Raw genomic sequence first — 16807 nt, 5'->3', positions numbered from 1 at the left:
TCTTCTTTTCCTTTCTCTTTTCTTCTTTTTCTCCTATTTTTTCTGACCATGCCATAGACCAACTTTTTACTATGCTCAGCACAGCTCAGCAGGATTGGCTGATAGCTGAGTGGGATTTTACATAAGTGTTAAAGTAGAGCAAATGGCACTTGAGCTGCTGGTGAGAGACTAGCTGAGAAAACATGGATTTAGCAACTACAGCACTTGTATGGACAACATTCGGTTACCTTAGGGTGTGGTGTGACCTCTTTTTCTGTCATTACAACTAAGAATAAAAAATATTATTGGAAGACTTAATATCAAGAACCTTAAAACTGAAGTAAAAAAGAACCCTGCAAAGAATGGCATCCTGAAAATTATTCAAACAAGGAGTGGAAACCAGACAGAAGTATTTACCCTGCAAATATTAATTTATTGGCTGTAAATATATTCATTGATTTTACAGTCTAATGTGGCTATGTCTCGTGCTCTAATAAATGTGTTTGATTAGAGTCAATATGCAGCGCTGCAAATGTGTTTCCCACAGCACAGCTTTGCCAGATGACAGTGTTATTACTCCAACTCTCAACTCAGGAAATCACACAGCCAGTTAACTGACCTCAATCTTATCCATTTCACCTGCCTTTAAACTTCACTGAAATGGCATGTGAGATGATTAATTGCATTTTTTAATGCAATGAGAAGTAAATGATAATAAAACAATGAAAACTGATCTGTCTATAATTAACAGAACCTATCCAGTGTGTCACTGAACAGCACACTGTGCTTGTACGAATTCCTCTTCTGCCTGTGCCCCACCAGTGCCTGTTTAGTCTGACCTTTTTTTTACTTTTTCTGCTCAGCAATGTAGTAATTGCATCATCTGCTCACTAGACATAAATAAATTCACTGTGTATTTTGGAAATGAAATTATCTTTAAAGACCATTAGCCAGACTTACAGAAAATTTTGAGAAGCAGTGCAAAGGAAATGAAGTGTGCTTGTGCTTGAAGTTCAATAGACTGTACAGGACACTGGAAAATTCAGGAAGTTTGAAAATTCTAGCTCAATATGGAATAGGAAATGTTTGTTTGTTTTCAAATGTTACTCTCTTGCTAAGAGGAAAATAAATTGCTTTTCATATTGCTTCTAAGAAACCAGAAAAATAACAAGAACATAATTTCAAGTTATTTTCTTCCTTCTGTGCTTCTTCCACCCAGATACGTAACACAGTTGTGGAAATTGTCAAAAAGTCCTTCTCATGTACTTTTCTGCCCCTTTAGGAATAAGATAAGCTGTAAGGGATGAAAAGTTCTACTAGAAGTTTACCATTTCAACTATCTCATTTCAACTATTCATCTGGCTGTGACACAAATGGGCCTTTACAGTAAAACTGAAAAATTTATTTCTTCAGACTTTTCCAAAACAGACACTGCTGCAAAGAGCATGGAATAAAATTTATTCTCTACGAGAATATCAGCACAGTCACACAAATCTCATGTAAGCCTGAATATTTAACCAAATGCCATAAAATTGGGGTACACCTGAATGGTTTTTGAAAATTATGCATGTGACAGTCCACATATGTATCACATATATAATTTAAAGTTTTGGTCCAAGTCAGGAACAGTAAGACCTAATTCTTTATAAACACTCAATAAATACTCATCCAAACTGTTGCCTATACCATTCTTCAAAGAAAGAAACGTGAAAGAAGCAAATAATGAGTATTATTATAATTATAATACAAAATTTAAACAAGTGCACAGAAATAGCTTCTCTCACTGGGGAGCTGGACAGATGGGTTGGCATCAAAATACTGCCAGGTCTCCTGTGTGGGTCTTCTATTTGTATTCTGTTTTGGTTTTGCAAACAACTGTAATAGTCTGTGCTGTGTGCACAAAGCTGCTATTTTTAATGACAAACAAATCATAAGAAAATATTTAAACAGTTCAGAAAGTGTGAATTGAAAACTCTGAGCAGTACCGATGTGTGTGCACATGCATGAATATAGATAAAATACACATCAAAAATAAACAAACCCAACCAGGCAGCACTACCATTGTGACCTTCCTGTTAGTAGAAATTCAAGCTCTGTGGTTTATTCTACTTTTTAGCACTTTTGCAGCCATATCATCAAAAACTGTGAGTCACCTATGTTTGCAGAGGAAAATGTGTGAGAACTCCTTTTCTGCCACATTATGTGGGAGAGTTGTGGACATACTGACACATCCTGTTGACTGAAGCTGATCGCCCTCTCTGCCCTTTTGGGAGCACTTTCTTCCTTCTGTATAGCTAACAATGATGTTCATGATTCATAGTCATAAAAACACACAAAATACACATTTTAATTTTAATTTTTTTTCCTTTAAATGCAGGAATTTATTTTTCTTTACTGGCCATGTTTAATATTCATTTTGCAGACACATGTCAGAAAAGGACAAAGAAAAGTTCCTGGCACTTGACACACCAGAGAGTGCTACTGTGTGGGTGTGTGCAAAGACCAGATCATATTCATAGCTGACAAGGGCCAATTGTTTGCTCTATTCTTGTTTCTTCTGAAGAAGAAACCCCACGGATTTCAACATGCACTTTAATGTAGAAGTTTGAAACTTCAGTTACAACCCTTATCCCTGTAATGCAAATCAGTTGCAACTATTGTTGCAACTATTGACTATAATCAGTCATAAGGCTGAAGTCAGGAATAAATAATTTTCATTAACTGTTTGGATAAAGTATACAGCCCAAGGTGCTGCTGATTTTTGGGAAATGCAAAATCACTTGTTGGAAAGTATAAGATAGAAAATCATAGGGTTTTTTTTTTTCAGAACAGTTCTAGATTTCTACATACATGGGATATGTTGTCTATGTAGTCTTGCTCTGAGATATTGTTGATGTTAGAGGACAGATTTTGCCTGGGGAACAGGTGGCTATAGGCATTTGAGAGAATGGAGTTTAATTTTTTAAGTTTTGCTTAATTAAAAACCAATTTTTGCTAACTCATCTCTAGTATATTGTGAGTGGAAAGTTATCTGCAAGCATCTTCAAGGATGTCCAAAGACATCCAAACTCAGGTTTAATTTTGGGAATCCACAGTCAGGGTCTTCTACAGAGAACATTGCACCCTGGGTGCACCCTGGGGTACATCAGCATTATTCATGCACAGTGCCCCAGTTTTCATGAGTTCCCTCAAATAATTTGCTCAGAGTGTGTCCATTCTGCATACTCTAGATGTCACTCACCTCAAATGAGCTCCTCCAGGTCTGGTTTAGGCACCTGGAGTTGGCAGAGACCAAGTTACCCTGTGCTTGGCCAGAAATCAGAACTTGTTCAAAACTCAGCATGGCTGTAGCTTCCACCAGCTGTGCTCCCACTGCCCAGGTGCCACCCAGCCCCCAGCACAGACCCTCAAACAGCTCTGCTCTGGGTAGGTGTGAGCCCAGCCAGTTTGCTGTCTAATGATGGAGGACCCCAGTTTCCAAACAAAACACAAAGTTCATCAAAGGCCATAGAGGAGCACAGGACTTCAGAGTGACCTTTTGTTTTCAGTACAAGTTATTTTATTGCAAAATTTGTACTGCATAAAATAAATAGCAAGTAATTTTACTGCAGATGAAGATGGATTTTGATACTGGCTGTTTGCTCAAGTATCAGTTATACTGCCTGAGCAAGTTTTTTGTGGAGCAGCTGTGCAAGACTCCCTTTGCTGCCCCTGGACTCCTTTTGCTGGCTGTGCAGAGATGCTGGATCAGAAGACCTGTTTGAGACATCTGCTATGGACTGAGCACAAGCCCAGGGGGACTGTGTTAGTTGTCTGCATGGCAGATCTCTGCTTTTCATCCAGAGAATCCCACTCCAAGTGGGTGCTAGTGATTTATGTGGTTTCTAGCAAGGTTCTTGGTGTGGCAGAGAGGGCAGTCCAAGCCTGCAGCACAGTCCCTAACCGTGGTGGTGAGGGAGAGGTGAGATGCTCATCTTCCTCCTGAAGAGAAGGCTGATACTGCACCAAAACTGAGCTGCCAACTCTGTGCTCCCATAGGGATATCTGAAAGAACAAATCTTGAGCAAACAGCCAATAACAAAATCTGATTTTCGTTTGTTAGTCACACTGTGTACCTTGAAGGAGAGGCTGGTTTCTACTGGGGAGCAACTGGTTGTACCAGTCACGCCAAGGCAATTAAAAAAACATCTTTAGTTTTGAAAAGGTGTTGGCACGGAGATGTGTACTCCAGATACAGGTGTTTGCTAATGGATAACTGTCCCCTGGGTGTGCAGCCACTGGTTGGAGGGGACAGGTGCATAAAGAACCCCAGAAGCAGAGCAGGCTCCATCCTCCAAGAGAGCCCTGAGGCTGTGCCTGCTCAGGAGAACGCCAGGCTCCAGAAGCAACATGTCTCAGCTGGAAACTGCAATGGGAATGACCATTGCTGTCTTTGACCAGTATGCAAGGACTGATGGCAACAGGCAAACCCTCAGCAAAGCAGAGCTAAAGAGTCTGCTGGAAAAGGAGCTCCCAAATTTCCTTGCGGTAAGAGAACAGCGCGGCACCGTTTCTGTGTAGCAGGTGCAAGAGCAGCCTGCAGAAACAGTTTTTAGTACATTTTCAGGGAAATTATATCCAAAAATATGCAATGGCTTGTAGGAAAATATAAAATTTTAAAAAGATTTTGCACAAACTGTGTAAAAATGATTTTAATATGCAAGGCCATTCCCTATTTGCTAAATTCATCACTTGGGTTATTAGGACAATGGCTTTGAAATTGATTTGGTTTTAATTTCAAAATTCACTTACTTCTGTTTATCCCTGGATTTATCATCTCTCTTCATGTCACAACTTCTGTAAAGGTAGTTGTGCTGTCAGCAATTGAGGATCTTGATTGCAGATGGGGAATATCTCTAAATATTTATACATTTACCTTCTCTGGGTATTTATACTGCATACTCAGTATGATCATCAAAATGATGCATAAACCAGAACAACAGATGAACTCAAAGCAAACTGTTTGGCATTTGTCTTTAACAGCAAAGGAAAGACAAGTTTTGTATTGTACAACATAGATTTGTATGTAATCATAAAATGCATTTCAGTAGGTATTCAAAGTGCTTAATATGTTTTAGTAAAAGCAGAATGAGGACCAGTGGGGATATATTCCAATGTTTCTGAGAAACCTGTGTAAGATAGATACGTGCTTGTACCCAACAGCATCACAGAAGGGCCCTGCTTTTGAGCATGGAGCTGTGTGGTACCCACAGCACTTCCATGTAAAGGGAAACTAACCCAACAACAAAACCACAATTCTGTGATGGTGTGGAAATCCCCCAGACACTTGGCATTTGGTCTAAATAAGGCTGGGGAGGCACTGCAGTAAGCAGCTACCAAATGGGATGATGCTCACAGGTCTGTCCTGGTTATGTTTGGTGGTCTGGCACCACTTCTTCCAGTTCCCCACAGCTGCTCATACCGGCTCTACCTATTTCCTGCACCTGGTGGAAAACCCGGAATTTTTCCAGAAAGATAATCAGTTAATTGTCATCTTATATTCTAGTCATCATCTCCCTTTCCTGCTTTACCTCTTCCAGAAAAAACCAAAAACAACTCAAAACCCACACATTTTAATGCCAGTATTTTAAATAAATTTAAACCAATAATATTCCTTGGTCCTGTCTTGCCAGACTGGTAACTGCAAGAAAAAAACATGAGAACATAAGTCTGACTTCAGAAAAAAGTTCTACCTGGATTTGCCTGTCATTTATATATTTATTTTTTCATTTACTAGAAAATCTAGGGAACAGTGTTTTCTAATTACTCATGTATACTTTTGGCCTTAGAATTGGTTATAGCTGACACAGATCAAACTTCCTGGAAAGGTCTTGAATCAATCAGGCATAAATATCACAGGACTGAAGGACTGGACTTAGTTATAAAGAATTTCCAAAAAAACAATTCCCATTTTTGCATCTCAGAAGTAATTCAGATGCTACAACTAGTTTGTATAGTTCACTAAATAATTTGAAATATTCACTTATAAAATTAAAACACTTTAATTTACGAATTTAAAATTAATTAAACTTTCCAGATACATTCATCTGTCAAATCTAAGGAAATGGTTAAATTTTTAGTGATTTTAAAACTTCTGCATTTAAAGTGAAATATTAAATTGCAGGATGACAAATTTTGTTAATTAGAACATGATCAAAAAATGCCTTCAGATTTAAATTTAGGTAGCAATAGTTTTATTGGTGGAAATTTTTCAAAAGTTTATATAATTTCTTTCTAGTATTAGATGAGATTTTTTTTGCCTTCTACAAAAGCCACACGGTTGTTTCCTAGCTTTAACAGGTCTGTACTGCCATCCCCTGTTTAATATTAAAATTGCAGCTTCAAAAATCCCTGTAGGTTATTAGGAGCACCAAAAAGCCCTCCTGTAAGCTTCTTTTCTTTTTTTAATCTATTCTGGCAAAATGAAAAAAAAAAAAAAACCAGAAAAAACCCACACAAAAAAAAAAAAACCAATATATTTGTTTGGGTTTTTTTTAATTTGATTTTTTAAAATTTGTTTGTTTTTTAAATTTGATTATGCAATTCTTAACATCAGCCTTGAAATGTAGTGGTTCACAGAGTCACAGAAGCACAGAATGTGCTGAGTTGGAAGGGACTCACAAAGATCATTGAGCCCAAGCTCTGGCCCTACGCAGGACACCCCAAGTCACACCGTGTGCCCCAGAGCACTGTCCAAACACCTCCTGAGCTCTGTCAGGCCAGTGCTGTGACCCCTTCCCTGGGGAGCTGTTCTGGTGCCCAGCCACTCTCTGGATGAAGAACCTGATTTTTTTCCCTGATATCCAACCTAAACCTCCCCTGACACAAGTTCATTCCCAGGCCGTTCCCTGGGTCCTGTCAGTGTCACCAGAGAAGAGATCAGTGTCTGCCCTTCTCTTCCCACCATGAGGAAGTTGCAGACTGCACTGAGGTCTCCCCTCAGTCCCCTTTTCCCAAGGCTGACCAGGCCCAGTGCTCCCAGCCACTCCTGACAGCTTCCCCTGAAAACCCTTCACCGTCTCCACTGCCCTCCCTTGCACACTCTCTAATTATTATCTATGTTTCCTGTATTGTGGTGACCCAAACTGCCCCCAGCACTCGAGGTGAGGCCGCCCCAGCCCAGAGCAGAGCAGAGCAGAGCAGGACAATCCCCTCCCTTGCCTGGCCATGCTGTGCCTGCTGCCCCCAGGACAGAGTTGGCCCTCCTGGCTGCCAGGGCACTGCTGACTCTTGTTCAACTTTCTGTTGACCAGGATCCCGAGGTCCCTTTCTGTGGTGCTGTCCTCCAGCATCTCTCTCATTCCCCGCTATGTCCATACATCCAGGATTGCCCCATCCCAGGTAGAGGATTCAGAACTTTTCCTTGTTCCCTTCATATGGTTGGTGATTGCCCAGGCCTCTCATTTGTTGAGGTGTCTCCACAGGGCCTCTCTGCCTTCAACAGAGTCAGCAGCTCCTCTCAGTTTTGTATCATCTGCAAACTTGCTCTGAATCCCTTCCAGTCCCATGTCCAAGTCATTTATGAAGATGTTGAAGAACACAGGGACAGGGATGTCACTGTGGACCCCACTAGTGACAGGTCCCCAGTCTGATGTCCCCTCATCATGCGCCACCCATGAGCCAGTTGCTCAGCCATGCCATGATGTGTTTATCCAGCTGTGTGCTGGACATTTTGTCCAAAAGGATCCTGTGAGAGACAGTATTGAAAGCTTTACTGAAATCCAAGAAGAAGCCATCAGCTGGCTTCCCTTGATCAACTAGGTGTGTTACTTTATCATAAAAGGAAGTCAGGTTTGATAAGCAGGACTTTCTTCTCATGGAGCGATGCTGGCTGTGGCTGATGATGGTGTTCAGTCATTCCATCAGAATAGTGGCAACTTAGAAGAATAATGACAATTTAGAAAAAGATTTACTGTGTTAACTCAATCTCAGCATCCCACAGGCTTCAGGAGGCACCTTCCCAGCCACAAGCTCCTGCGAGCAGCTTCTGCTGGGCCATAAGGCCAGTGGCAGCACTCAAAGCACTTTTGAAGCTGTTTGCATATTTTCTGGGGTGGAAGTGTTCAATGAAGCTTAAATTTTACTTTTGCCCCAGGAAAGTGTCTTTTTGCAAAACTGCAAGCTGCCTGTGCTCCAACTGAGTCTTCCCAGGGGAATGGACGGGGAACTCATAGGAGTTAATTCATCTGGGGATTGTCCTCAGGGCTTTGTGCTACACAGCTTTAATGGTGATAAATGCTGTTTTAAATGTAGCAAACATGACTGTCTGTGACAGTGCACGACTGCAGCTCTCAGGTGTAATAAACCCAGGAGCACATGCTTTTGGTACTCACTGCTGCTGTGCAGACAGTGGGAACACACAGCACCTTACCAAGTGCCCAGAGCCCAACCAAGGACCTTGTCTGGAGAAGTTGCTGCACTGGGGTTGTGCATCCTCTCACCTCAACCTGCTCTTTTTCTTTTGCAGTCTGGGAAGGACAAGAATGCTATTGATAAAGTCTTCAAGAACCTGGATGAAAATGGAGATTCCCAAGTGGACTTCAAAGAATTTGTCATCTTTGTGGCAGCTCTGACTTGCTGTTGTCACAAATATTTTGAACAGAATGCAGCCAAATAGTTGTCAAACTACTCACAAAAGCTTTCTTTGCCTGTGCTCCATATGCTAGTGATATGGATCCCTTCACTCCTTCCATGTACTGCTGTGAAGTTTGCAAGCACGCTGAACTGTAAAAATAAACCCTACTGAGCTTATTTCCTATCCTGAATGCTAATTTCTTCTCATTTGTGGAACAGCCTGAGCTTAATGACTCCCACTAACTCACACTGAGTAGTTTCTCCCTTTCTCTGGTTTTAAAATTCTTTCCTTAGCCAAAAGGTTCATTATTCATACCATTGCAGAAGCTGCACAAGAATAAGGGCTGCTGAAGCCATGAATCAGTTGGAGGCTGTTTTTATACACCAGCATCTCTGGGATGCTCCCAAATCCACACGTGTGCCACCACAGCTGTACAGGACAGGCCTCACTGGCACTGCCTTTGAGCCTATTTGGTACCCTCAGCCATGTAGTTTTTGCAGGGCTGCCTTGTAGGTTCTTCCTTGGTTAAAGCAACAAAACAATCCCAAACACCTTTTCTGTTTTTTTCCAGTATGGACAATTCTGTGCAGTTTTGTGTGCTAGTGAGCCATCTCACCCAGATCACACAGATTTATTTTCTATGACATCATAATACTTTTGTACCAATATATTGATATTGCTTTAAAATAAATATAAATACACTCCCAAATAGTGCCATACTATTTTTGCCTGAAGCAAAAATGCAGCAATTGTTGCTTCCTTACCAGAAAAATGTCTGTGTGGGGAAGTGGAAGAAATTGCTTTCAGAGGAGCAGGCAACAGACATCAGCTATTTGCAACTGAAGCAAGACTGTTTACAGAATCAAATCTATGTTTTGAAGCACTTTGCCAGCATGTACCAGCACAAACTGCAAAAACATTACATTTAGTTCCTTTTTCTACAGAACAGGACTGTTCAATGGTATGCTATGCTAGCAGCCAAGGGAAATACCCTGTCCTACTGCATGTGCAAATGTGTTGTGTAGGTAGAGGTGTCACAAGTCCCTCTGGAGCCCCTGAAAGATCGTGCAGCACAGCAAAAGCAGGAACAGGAGCTCAGTTTCACTGTGTTTCCTGAATCTGAAATTACATCACAGGTTTGACCCATTCATAACCCTACACAAACATACCTTGTTTAGGTGTATTCATCTTTTGGGGAGCTCGATGAGAAATTTTGGTCTTATTAGTTTGTTTCAGCCTGTTTTAACCATTACAGGTTTTGTTTCATCTAGCTTGCTCTGGGGCTGGACAGCTGGAGATGAATTGCAACCCATCCATTACACTTGCAGAAGTACCATTACCTGTGTTACTGACAACAGTAAAATTTTTCTGCATTACCTGAGCAAGAAAACCATTCATCACCAGACTGTGCAAAAGTCTTCCCAATCCAGAGATCCCAAATTGGCCTTTTCTTCAGAGACTGCTCCATATTATTTGCCATTTTTTGAGATGTCTTTACAGCTCTAATCCAGGCTGGTTCTGCCCTGTGACTGCTGTGCCACTTGCAAGGGCCAATTCCACTATCACGTGCCTCACCATTTTTTCAAGGTAAAAACGAGCAAAATATTCTGCTTGTTGCAAAGAAAGCTAATTCTAAATACAGAGTCAAAATTTCCTATATTGCACATTTATCTAGCAAGTGGTATGAACCATCCTCAGACAATCAAATCTTGGTGGTGCATATCACAAATTGATCAGTATATCCTAATTTTTTTGAAATGTATTTTTACTTTTACGAGTTTAGCATTAACACCTAATGTTCTGCATTGCTTCAGAATATCCAGCCTCACTGAATTTTTTTGTTTTTTACCACTATGTGGCACTAAATGAAGACTTTTTATTGCTCATTGAGCCCAAAAGTGCATGTATCAATATAAAATTAAAAGAATCTATGTTAAAATTAGAAAAAATAAATCGGAAGTGTTCATAACATGTCGATAAAATGGCAATTTTATGTCTGGACAAATACTATATGTCTCATGAAGGGCATTTACTGATTGCAGTGGAAGCAGCAGGAGCTAAGGGCCAGGCAGAGGCTCCATCTCTTGAGCTTTTGGAAGGATTTAGCTGCACCATCCCAATCTCATCCTTGTGGAAGTGTTTCCTCTTACTTGTAAATTGCAAACCTCCTGTGCAATTTATTACAGCATTGTTCTCCACAGCACTGAAATTGCATTGTTCTTCATAGCACTGAAATTGCTTTTAAAACGTAGCTTTTAAAGAGAATGTTGGTGAAAAGCTCTACCTGTCTTATGAGCTAAGGAATTCACCTTGTTACTCCATTTTATCAATCAGATCTTTAAAACCACATTATTGACCAGTGAGAGCAGTGACATATCCCACATTTCACTCTTGTTTCATAAACTTCCTGCCCCCAGTCCAATATCCACACCACTTCACTCACCCATTAATGCCATTTTGTCCATTTTCCTGAAAATCTGTAGGTTTTTTCAGTGCTGGAGGACTGCTCACAGCAGTCCTGGTCGCAGCAGCCCGAAGCTGCTTGGTAACTGCTCCACCTCCCCAGAGGGGTTCTGACTGACCATGATGAGCTCAAGTACCTTTGTCTCCTTGAGGAAGGAGCAGGGCTGCCCCTCACTGTTCTCATTGTTCCTGCAGCCCCAACCCTCAAAACTCTTACATTTGTCTTGACCTCTTGGTCCCACATGAAGGGACACCTGGAGAGCTCAAAGCCCCTGCCCAGAAGCACATGGATGCTGTGTGCTGCTTTGTTAGCCCAAGGGATGCTGTGCCTGTTCAGAGCTGCACGAAGAGGGGGAAGGAAAGGGGTTCGGGGCTTTTTTCTTTTTCCCTACAGGTTTTTCAAAAGCTGTAACTCTGTGATGAATATTCATTTCAATGTAGTACTGAAAACTCAACTTGATGACAACTCAGAGAGAAAATGATCCAGGAATAAAAGAAATTAACATATAGCTCCCACCTTACCATAGAACAAAAGTGACTTTTCAGAATATATTATTTAACCTAAAAGCATCTGAACAGAGTCACTTCAGTATCTTTCAATCCATTAATTTTCTTTCCCAGTATTATTGATTTTCACTATGAACCTACAGTTTACACAGAATATACTGTGTATTTCCTTCCCTCAGTAAACTTTCGTAACTCAAAGTTCAAGCTACAGAGATGGTAGACCTGGTTTTAAACCTTCAATTTAATTTCAAATTTTAGGTCTCAACATCTTATGTACGATGAGATAATTTAAGAAACTGTATAGGCAGCTGTAGGGGAAAGGAAAAGAACATAAAAGGCAACTTGGAATATATAAACTAACAGCTGTGGCTTGTGCACATTTGACCTAGCTATCTGAAAGGAAAAAATAGATGGGAAAATATATTTCCAGCAAATGATAATATGGGAAATCATCATTTGTGATGAGTTCCAAATTAAGCAAGTCTTAAAGGCAGAGGTGAGAAAGTCAGCTAAGCAGCAAATCAGCCAATAGATATTTTTGTAATGCAGAAAGAAATATAAATTTATATTAACATCAGATCAATTCTATGGATTAAAATATTCCAGTACCTGTAGCTGCCATTTTGAAATCTAGTGGGTTACTGTCAACACTCTTCAATTTTTAAAATGACATCTTGAAATCTGATATTTGAGTGTGCATACAGGAGAAAACAGGTATAATGTTACCTACCCTTAAGTCACTTGTGGCCACTGATGTTGCCATTTTGGCTGGGAATATTCCTCCTTATTTTACCTTAAAGTTCAAGGAAGAATTTAAAAAAAAAAAAAAACACCTCATCCAGTTAAGTACACTGTTTATCTCCCCAGCAATCCCAGTTTGGGACTGAAAACAGGAAGATTTCTTTCCCCAAATCCTCTGAGCATCCTACACTAGCATTGTGCACTTTCAACACTTGACCTGGAGTGTCAAGATCAAGCTTTTCACAAAATACATTTTAGCTGCTGGTTTCCTTACAGAAGGTGGGCAGGGGAGGAGGAGGAAATATTACCTGTCTTTTATGTAACAGCCTCACTGTGAAATGCTCCTGTAAGAGCTGGGAAATTGTGTTCAAACCTTTCCTTGAGTGAAACCCACCCACGCCAGCTGCGTGCACCAAATAGCAGGAAGCCCAGGGCACCTGACAGTGACTCCCTCCATCGTGGCAGGTGCTCGTGGGGCTGAGGAGGCCTGGGAAAGGCTGCATGAGAAGCAGCACATCTCTCTGGTAGATGGAATACATGGCCATTCCTGCAGGTGTCTGTGTCCCAGAGACATGGTAAGAGCGCATTCTGTATTTTAGTCATTTAATACAGACTCTTGAATGCAAAACACAGACCTGGCATAGTTGAAAAGATGTTTCTTGCCAGGTGAGTTCCCAAAGCATTGAACAGTAGGAGCAGGAATTGCTCTGGTTCTCTCTCTCAGACAATGTTCTCTGCAAGAGGTTGAAAAGGTGACAGCAGAGGATGACAGGGAGCATCTGCTCCATCATTTTCTTCTCCTGCTTCTCCTCCTCCTCCTTCTTCTTACCGTCATCTTCTTCTCTGAGGGAGTGTCTCCTCCTCCTGCCCTGTGAAACAGCAGGTGATGCTCAGCCCACCACCAGCAGAGAGAAAGTCCTGCTGGTACCTCTCCCCTGCCTTACATCTCCCTGCCTTAACCTTAACCACTTCCTGCTTCAAAGCCCTCAGAGAAGCTTTTAAATAAAAATTAAAAGCTGACTCCAGCTCAGGCACCTGGAGGGAATGATTGAGGTCTCTATTTTGCTAAAAAAAGGTCCATGACTGCAGCCCAGGAGAGCTTGCCTGGCCTCCTCTGGGCCGTGCCCTACTGCCTGTGCCATAAAGCTCCCCAGCAGAGCTCATGCTTTTGGGTCCCTTGCTGAGGTACTTCTCCCACATGCTGGGAGCAGAGCCTTGGGGCTTAACACAGGTTTCTGCAGTCTGCTCAGATCCACCCACCTAGAAATTAGTCATTCCAGCAGCTAATTGACTATGCTTTTCTACTGCTTTTACAGGCCATTTTCTTCCCCAGAAAAATTCCTTTCTTTTTTCTTCCTAGTCAATAATTTTTTCTTAATCCTGTACCAGCCTCTAAACCTGTGGGTCACAGCTCCATTCTGGAAGCTGTTCATTGCGTGAAAGGAGAGAAAATTCCATTTTTTTAAGAATACAGCTCTGCTACTCTCCAGCAGGAGATCAATAGGTGCATACACTATGTTATACTGCAGGACTAGGCACCAGAATATTTTATACATGAGTTTGAGTTCGTCTTTTAAAGTTTTCCATTGTATCCAAATAAATGTACTTAATTTCTTTTCCTCCTGATTTTATAACTTTCTATTTATATGCAACTGCCAATAGTATTTTCTTTTGTTTCATGACAAGAAGAAGTAGGGTTCTGTAGTATTAGGTAACTATTGACTGTTGCCTTCAGAAAGAACAAAAGGTTCCTGGAAAGATATTAATAAGAAAGATGAGCAGAGGTATGCTCTGAGAGCCAGAAACTTCCTTTCCAGGAGGAAAGTACGTGAACACAGAGACTGAAGCAACCTGCAGGTCCCTTTTTAGCCAAGTGTTTAAACCTGATGAAGGGTTTAAAAGGGTTTAAACCTGATGAAGGTTCGAAGACCCAGGATTGTGAGTTTGTTTTAGAAGCATTTTAATGTTCATGTATTTATTTCCCTTAGCCTGCAAAATCCTTGTTGTAGTGATTATAACTCCTTCCTTTCTCCCCATTGCCAAACCCTTCTCTGTAATTTAAGTCTGTGATGCTTTGACCAAGCAGTTTCAGATAGAGGTGTTCTGGAAGCCACCAATACATCACAAAAGTCAATTTTGTGTTTCTGAATTAACTTTCCCACCTGTGCTGGCCTCAGTCTCCCCATACTCTCTGTGAGAATTCCTATCTGTCAGTGCCAAGTTAATATGTTTAAAATGCTGAACAGTAAAATCTGCAGAACCGGCAAAAGGTCAAAGATCTAGTGCCCTCTGTTGTTCTTTCTGCAGGTACAAAGAGGACTGTCTGAAATGAATTTTTAATTTTCCATGAGAAAACCAACTTCCTCCTTCCTGCCACTGACTTCCCAAATGAAATGGATGAGAGAAAGAGAAAACCCAGAGTTGCAGTTGTAGGGGAACTGGAAAGGATCTAAAATAAATAAAAATCCCAAGCAAGGCAGGGATGATGCTAGGCTTGTCTTGGAGGGCTCTCTAGTTGGTGGTGAACATGCGTGCCTTGCCTAAGGCTCAGCCTGGGACTCAGCCTAGGACTGGGGCTAGGAGAAAGGGAAAGCCCAGGCTGCAGTTTTAAGGTGCTGGAAAACACCTTCCAGAGCCAACTTGGGGCTGATGCTTGAATGTTTGATCTGAACAAGGCCCAGCCTTGTGCCACCTTACCTTCCAAATTCACAAGCATGCTGAAAGACACACATTCCTTAGGTTGGTAGTGCCTTCAGCCATTATTTCAGGGGTAGGTTCTTTTTAGTCTGGTTTTGGCAGGGATAAGTGCAACTCCTGCAAATCCAGGTGCTGGATCTTTCGATGGGGAGATTCTGCTGGCTCTCCCTCGTGCTGAGGCAGCAGCAGATCCTCGCTGACAGCCTGGCCCTGCACACAGGCTGCAGGCACATCACCTCAGCTCTGTGAGCTGGAGAGGCAGGGAACACAGCAAAGGGCCAAAGGCAGTGCAGTGGGGTGAGGCAGACCTGCAGAACAGGACATTCCCCCTATATCCTTGTTTTCCCCTTCTTTTCATGCTTTCCTTCTTTTCCTTCCTATTTTCTTCCATGCTTAATATGAAGGAGCCTTTCAGCAGAAAGCCGCTCTGTGGTTTACTCTGTAAATTACAAACCAAAGCATTTCTGTCCTGCAAAGTCCCCCAAAGACAAGCAAATGAGCTGTCCTCTTCTTGACAGAGGCGGCTGCTATTTTGGCTCACAGTCCAGCCTGCACAACGTAGTTCTTTCTGCTGGGTCCCACCCTGCTGCATGGCAGCTCAGTCTTTCAGCCCTCAGAGAATGAGCTGAATATAAGCAATGTGTGATTCCAATTTGCTCAGGCTATGCAAAATTACTTTATTTAATGGGCTGGTTTGCAACAGGGTTCAGATACAACAAAGCTGTGATTTAGGCTGGGTTTTGCAGCCCTCTCAGTTTTAGAGCAATAAAAGTGAAGCAATGTTAACCTTCTTTCTGAAGGATATTGTCCACAGAAGCGTGAGCTAAGGATCTCTCCATGGGCAGCCTGTCCTCTGCAGAGTTCAGCCATGATGACAGCAGAAGGAAAAATAATTTTATTTTCCTGACACCTTTAATTAGGAAATGAAGGCTCTTCAAGAGACAGTTCAACAGTACTAAATAGCTGTTTAATCTTTATTTTGGGAAGTGCAGTGCCAAGCAAGTCCAGGGTCCATTTGGCTCTGTCTCCTCCTGCAATTATGCTTTTGGATTAAGTTTTCTTCCACAGGAATGTTTTAGGTAATCAGGAAAGCCGGGGAAAGGCTTTTTAGAGAGATACAGGGAGACTCTGGACCAGTTCTCTGAGGATTAGGACCAGAGCTGCTGACAGCAACATGCAGGTAGTGATAACCATGTGCTTCAGAAAAAGCTGAGTGAGGCTGCCAACCCTGGACAGGAAGGGGAGAAAGGAACCATCCCCACCACCCACTTCCCATACGAGGTCTGAGTCCAGACAGGATGACAGTAAGAGGAGGTAGGTTTACATAGCTTTTTACTCTTGCAAAGCAGAAGTTTGGCCACATTAATACTTTGCCTCTCAGAGATGAGAGCATCTCTGGGCTTTCACATTAACTGGGCTTGGAAATGTTTCCTGTAGAACCAGCGCAGGCAGAACCATCTCAAACAGAGCAGTAGAAGACACAGAGCTGTAGAATCACAGACACTCTGCAAGGCTGCTGTAAACTGGCCCCATGCCTGGACTGAGACTCAGCAGCTGTCCCACCTGTAACTCCAGGAGGTCATCTATAACATAAAGGTTTTAATGGTGGTCACCAGCTGCTGCACTCTGTAGATGCTGGTATGACCTCACCCTTTCTTCTAAATCTACCTGTTCTTGGAAAGAATAATCTTCAAATTAAAATAAACCAATTATTGGTATATTTTACCGTCCTGTGGTATATACATTTTACTATTATTGTATTTTGGTTTTAAAAAGTTTCTTTTAGATTTCAAATTTTTTAAAATT

General features: G+C 41.6%; 1 protein-coding gene across 1 annotated transcript; it reads left to right on the top strand.

Moving 5' to 3' along the window:
- The first annotated feature begins 4274 nt into the window (after window positions 1–4274).
- On the top strand, window positions 4275–8776 carry S100P (S100 calcium binding protein P). The gene is made up of 2 exons (XM_002194259.5): window positions 4275–4506; window positions 8486–8776. The coding sequence occupies exons 1-2, from the start codon at window positions 4369–4371 to the stop codon at window positions 8633–8635; spliced, it is 288 nt and encodes a 95-aa protein (XP_002194295.3). The 5' UTR covers window positions 4275–4368; the 3' UTR covers window positions 8636–8776.
- Window positions 8777–16807: the final 8031 nt, after the last annotated feature.

This window comes from Taeniopygia guttata, chromosome 4 (genome assembly GCF_048771995.1).
Source record: "Taeniopygia guttata chromosome 4, bTaeGut7.mat, whole genome shotgun sequence".
NCBI classification, from domain to species: domain Eukaryota; kingdom Metazoa; phylum Chordata; class Aves; order Passeriformes; family Estrildidae; genus Taeniopygia; species Taeniopygia guttata.
Note: the sequence above shows the minus strand (reverse complement) of the source record. Positions and strands in the feature narration are given on the sequence as shown.

Coding starts and splice junctions, on each gene's coding strand:
- S100P (XM_002194259.5), top strand. CDS start 4,369: ATGTCTCAGCTGGAAACTGCAATGGGAATGACCATTGCTGTCTTTGAC. Junction 4,507..8,485: donor AGCTCCCAAATTTCCTTGCG/GTAAGAGAACAG, acceptor TTTCTTTTGCAG/TCTGGGAAGGACAAGAATGC.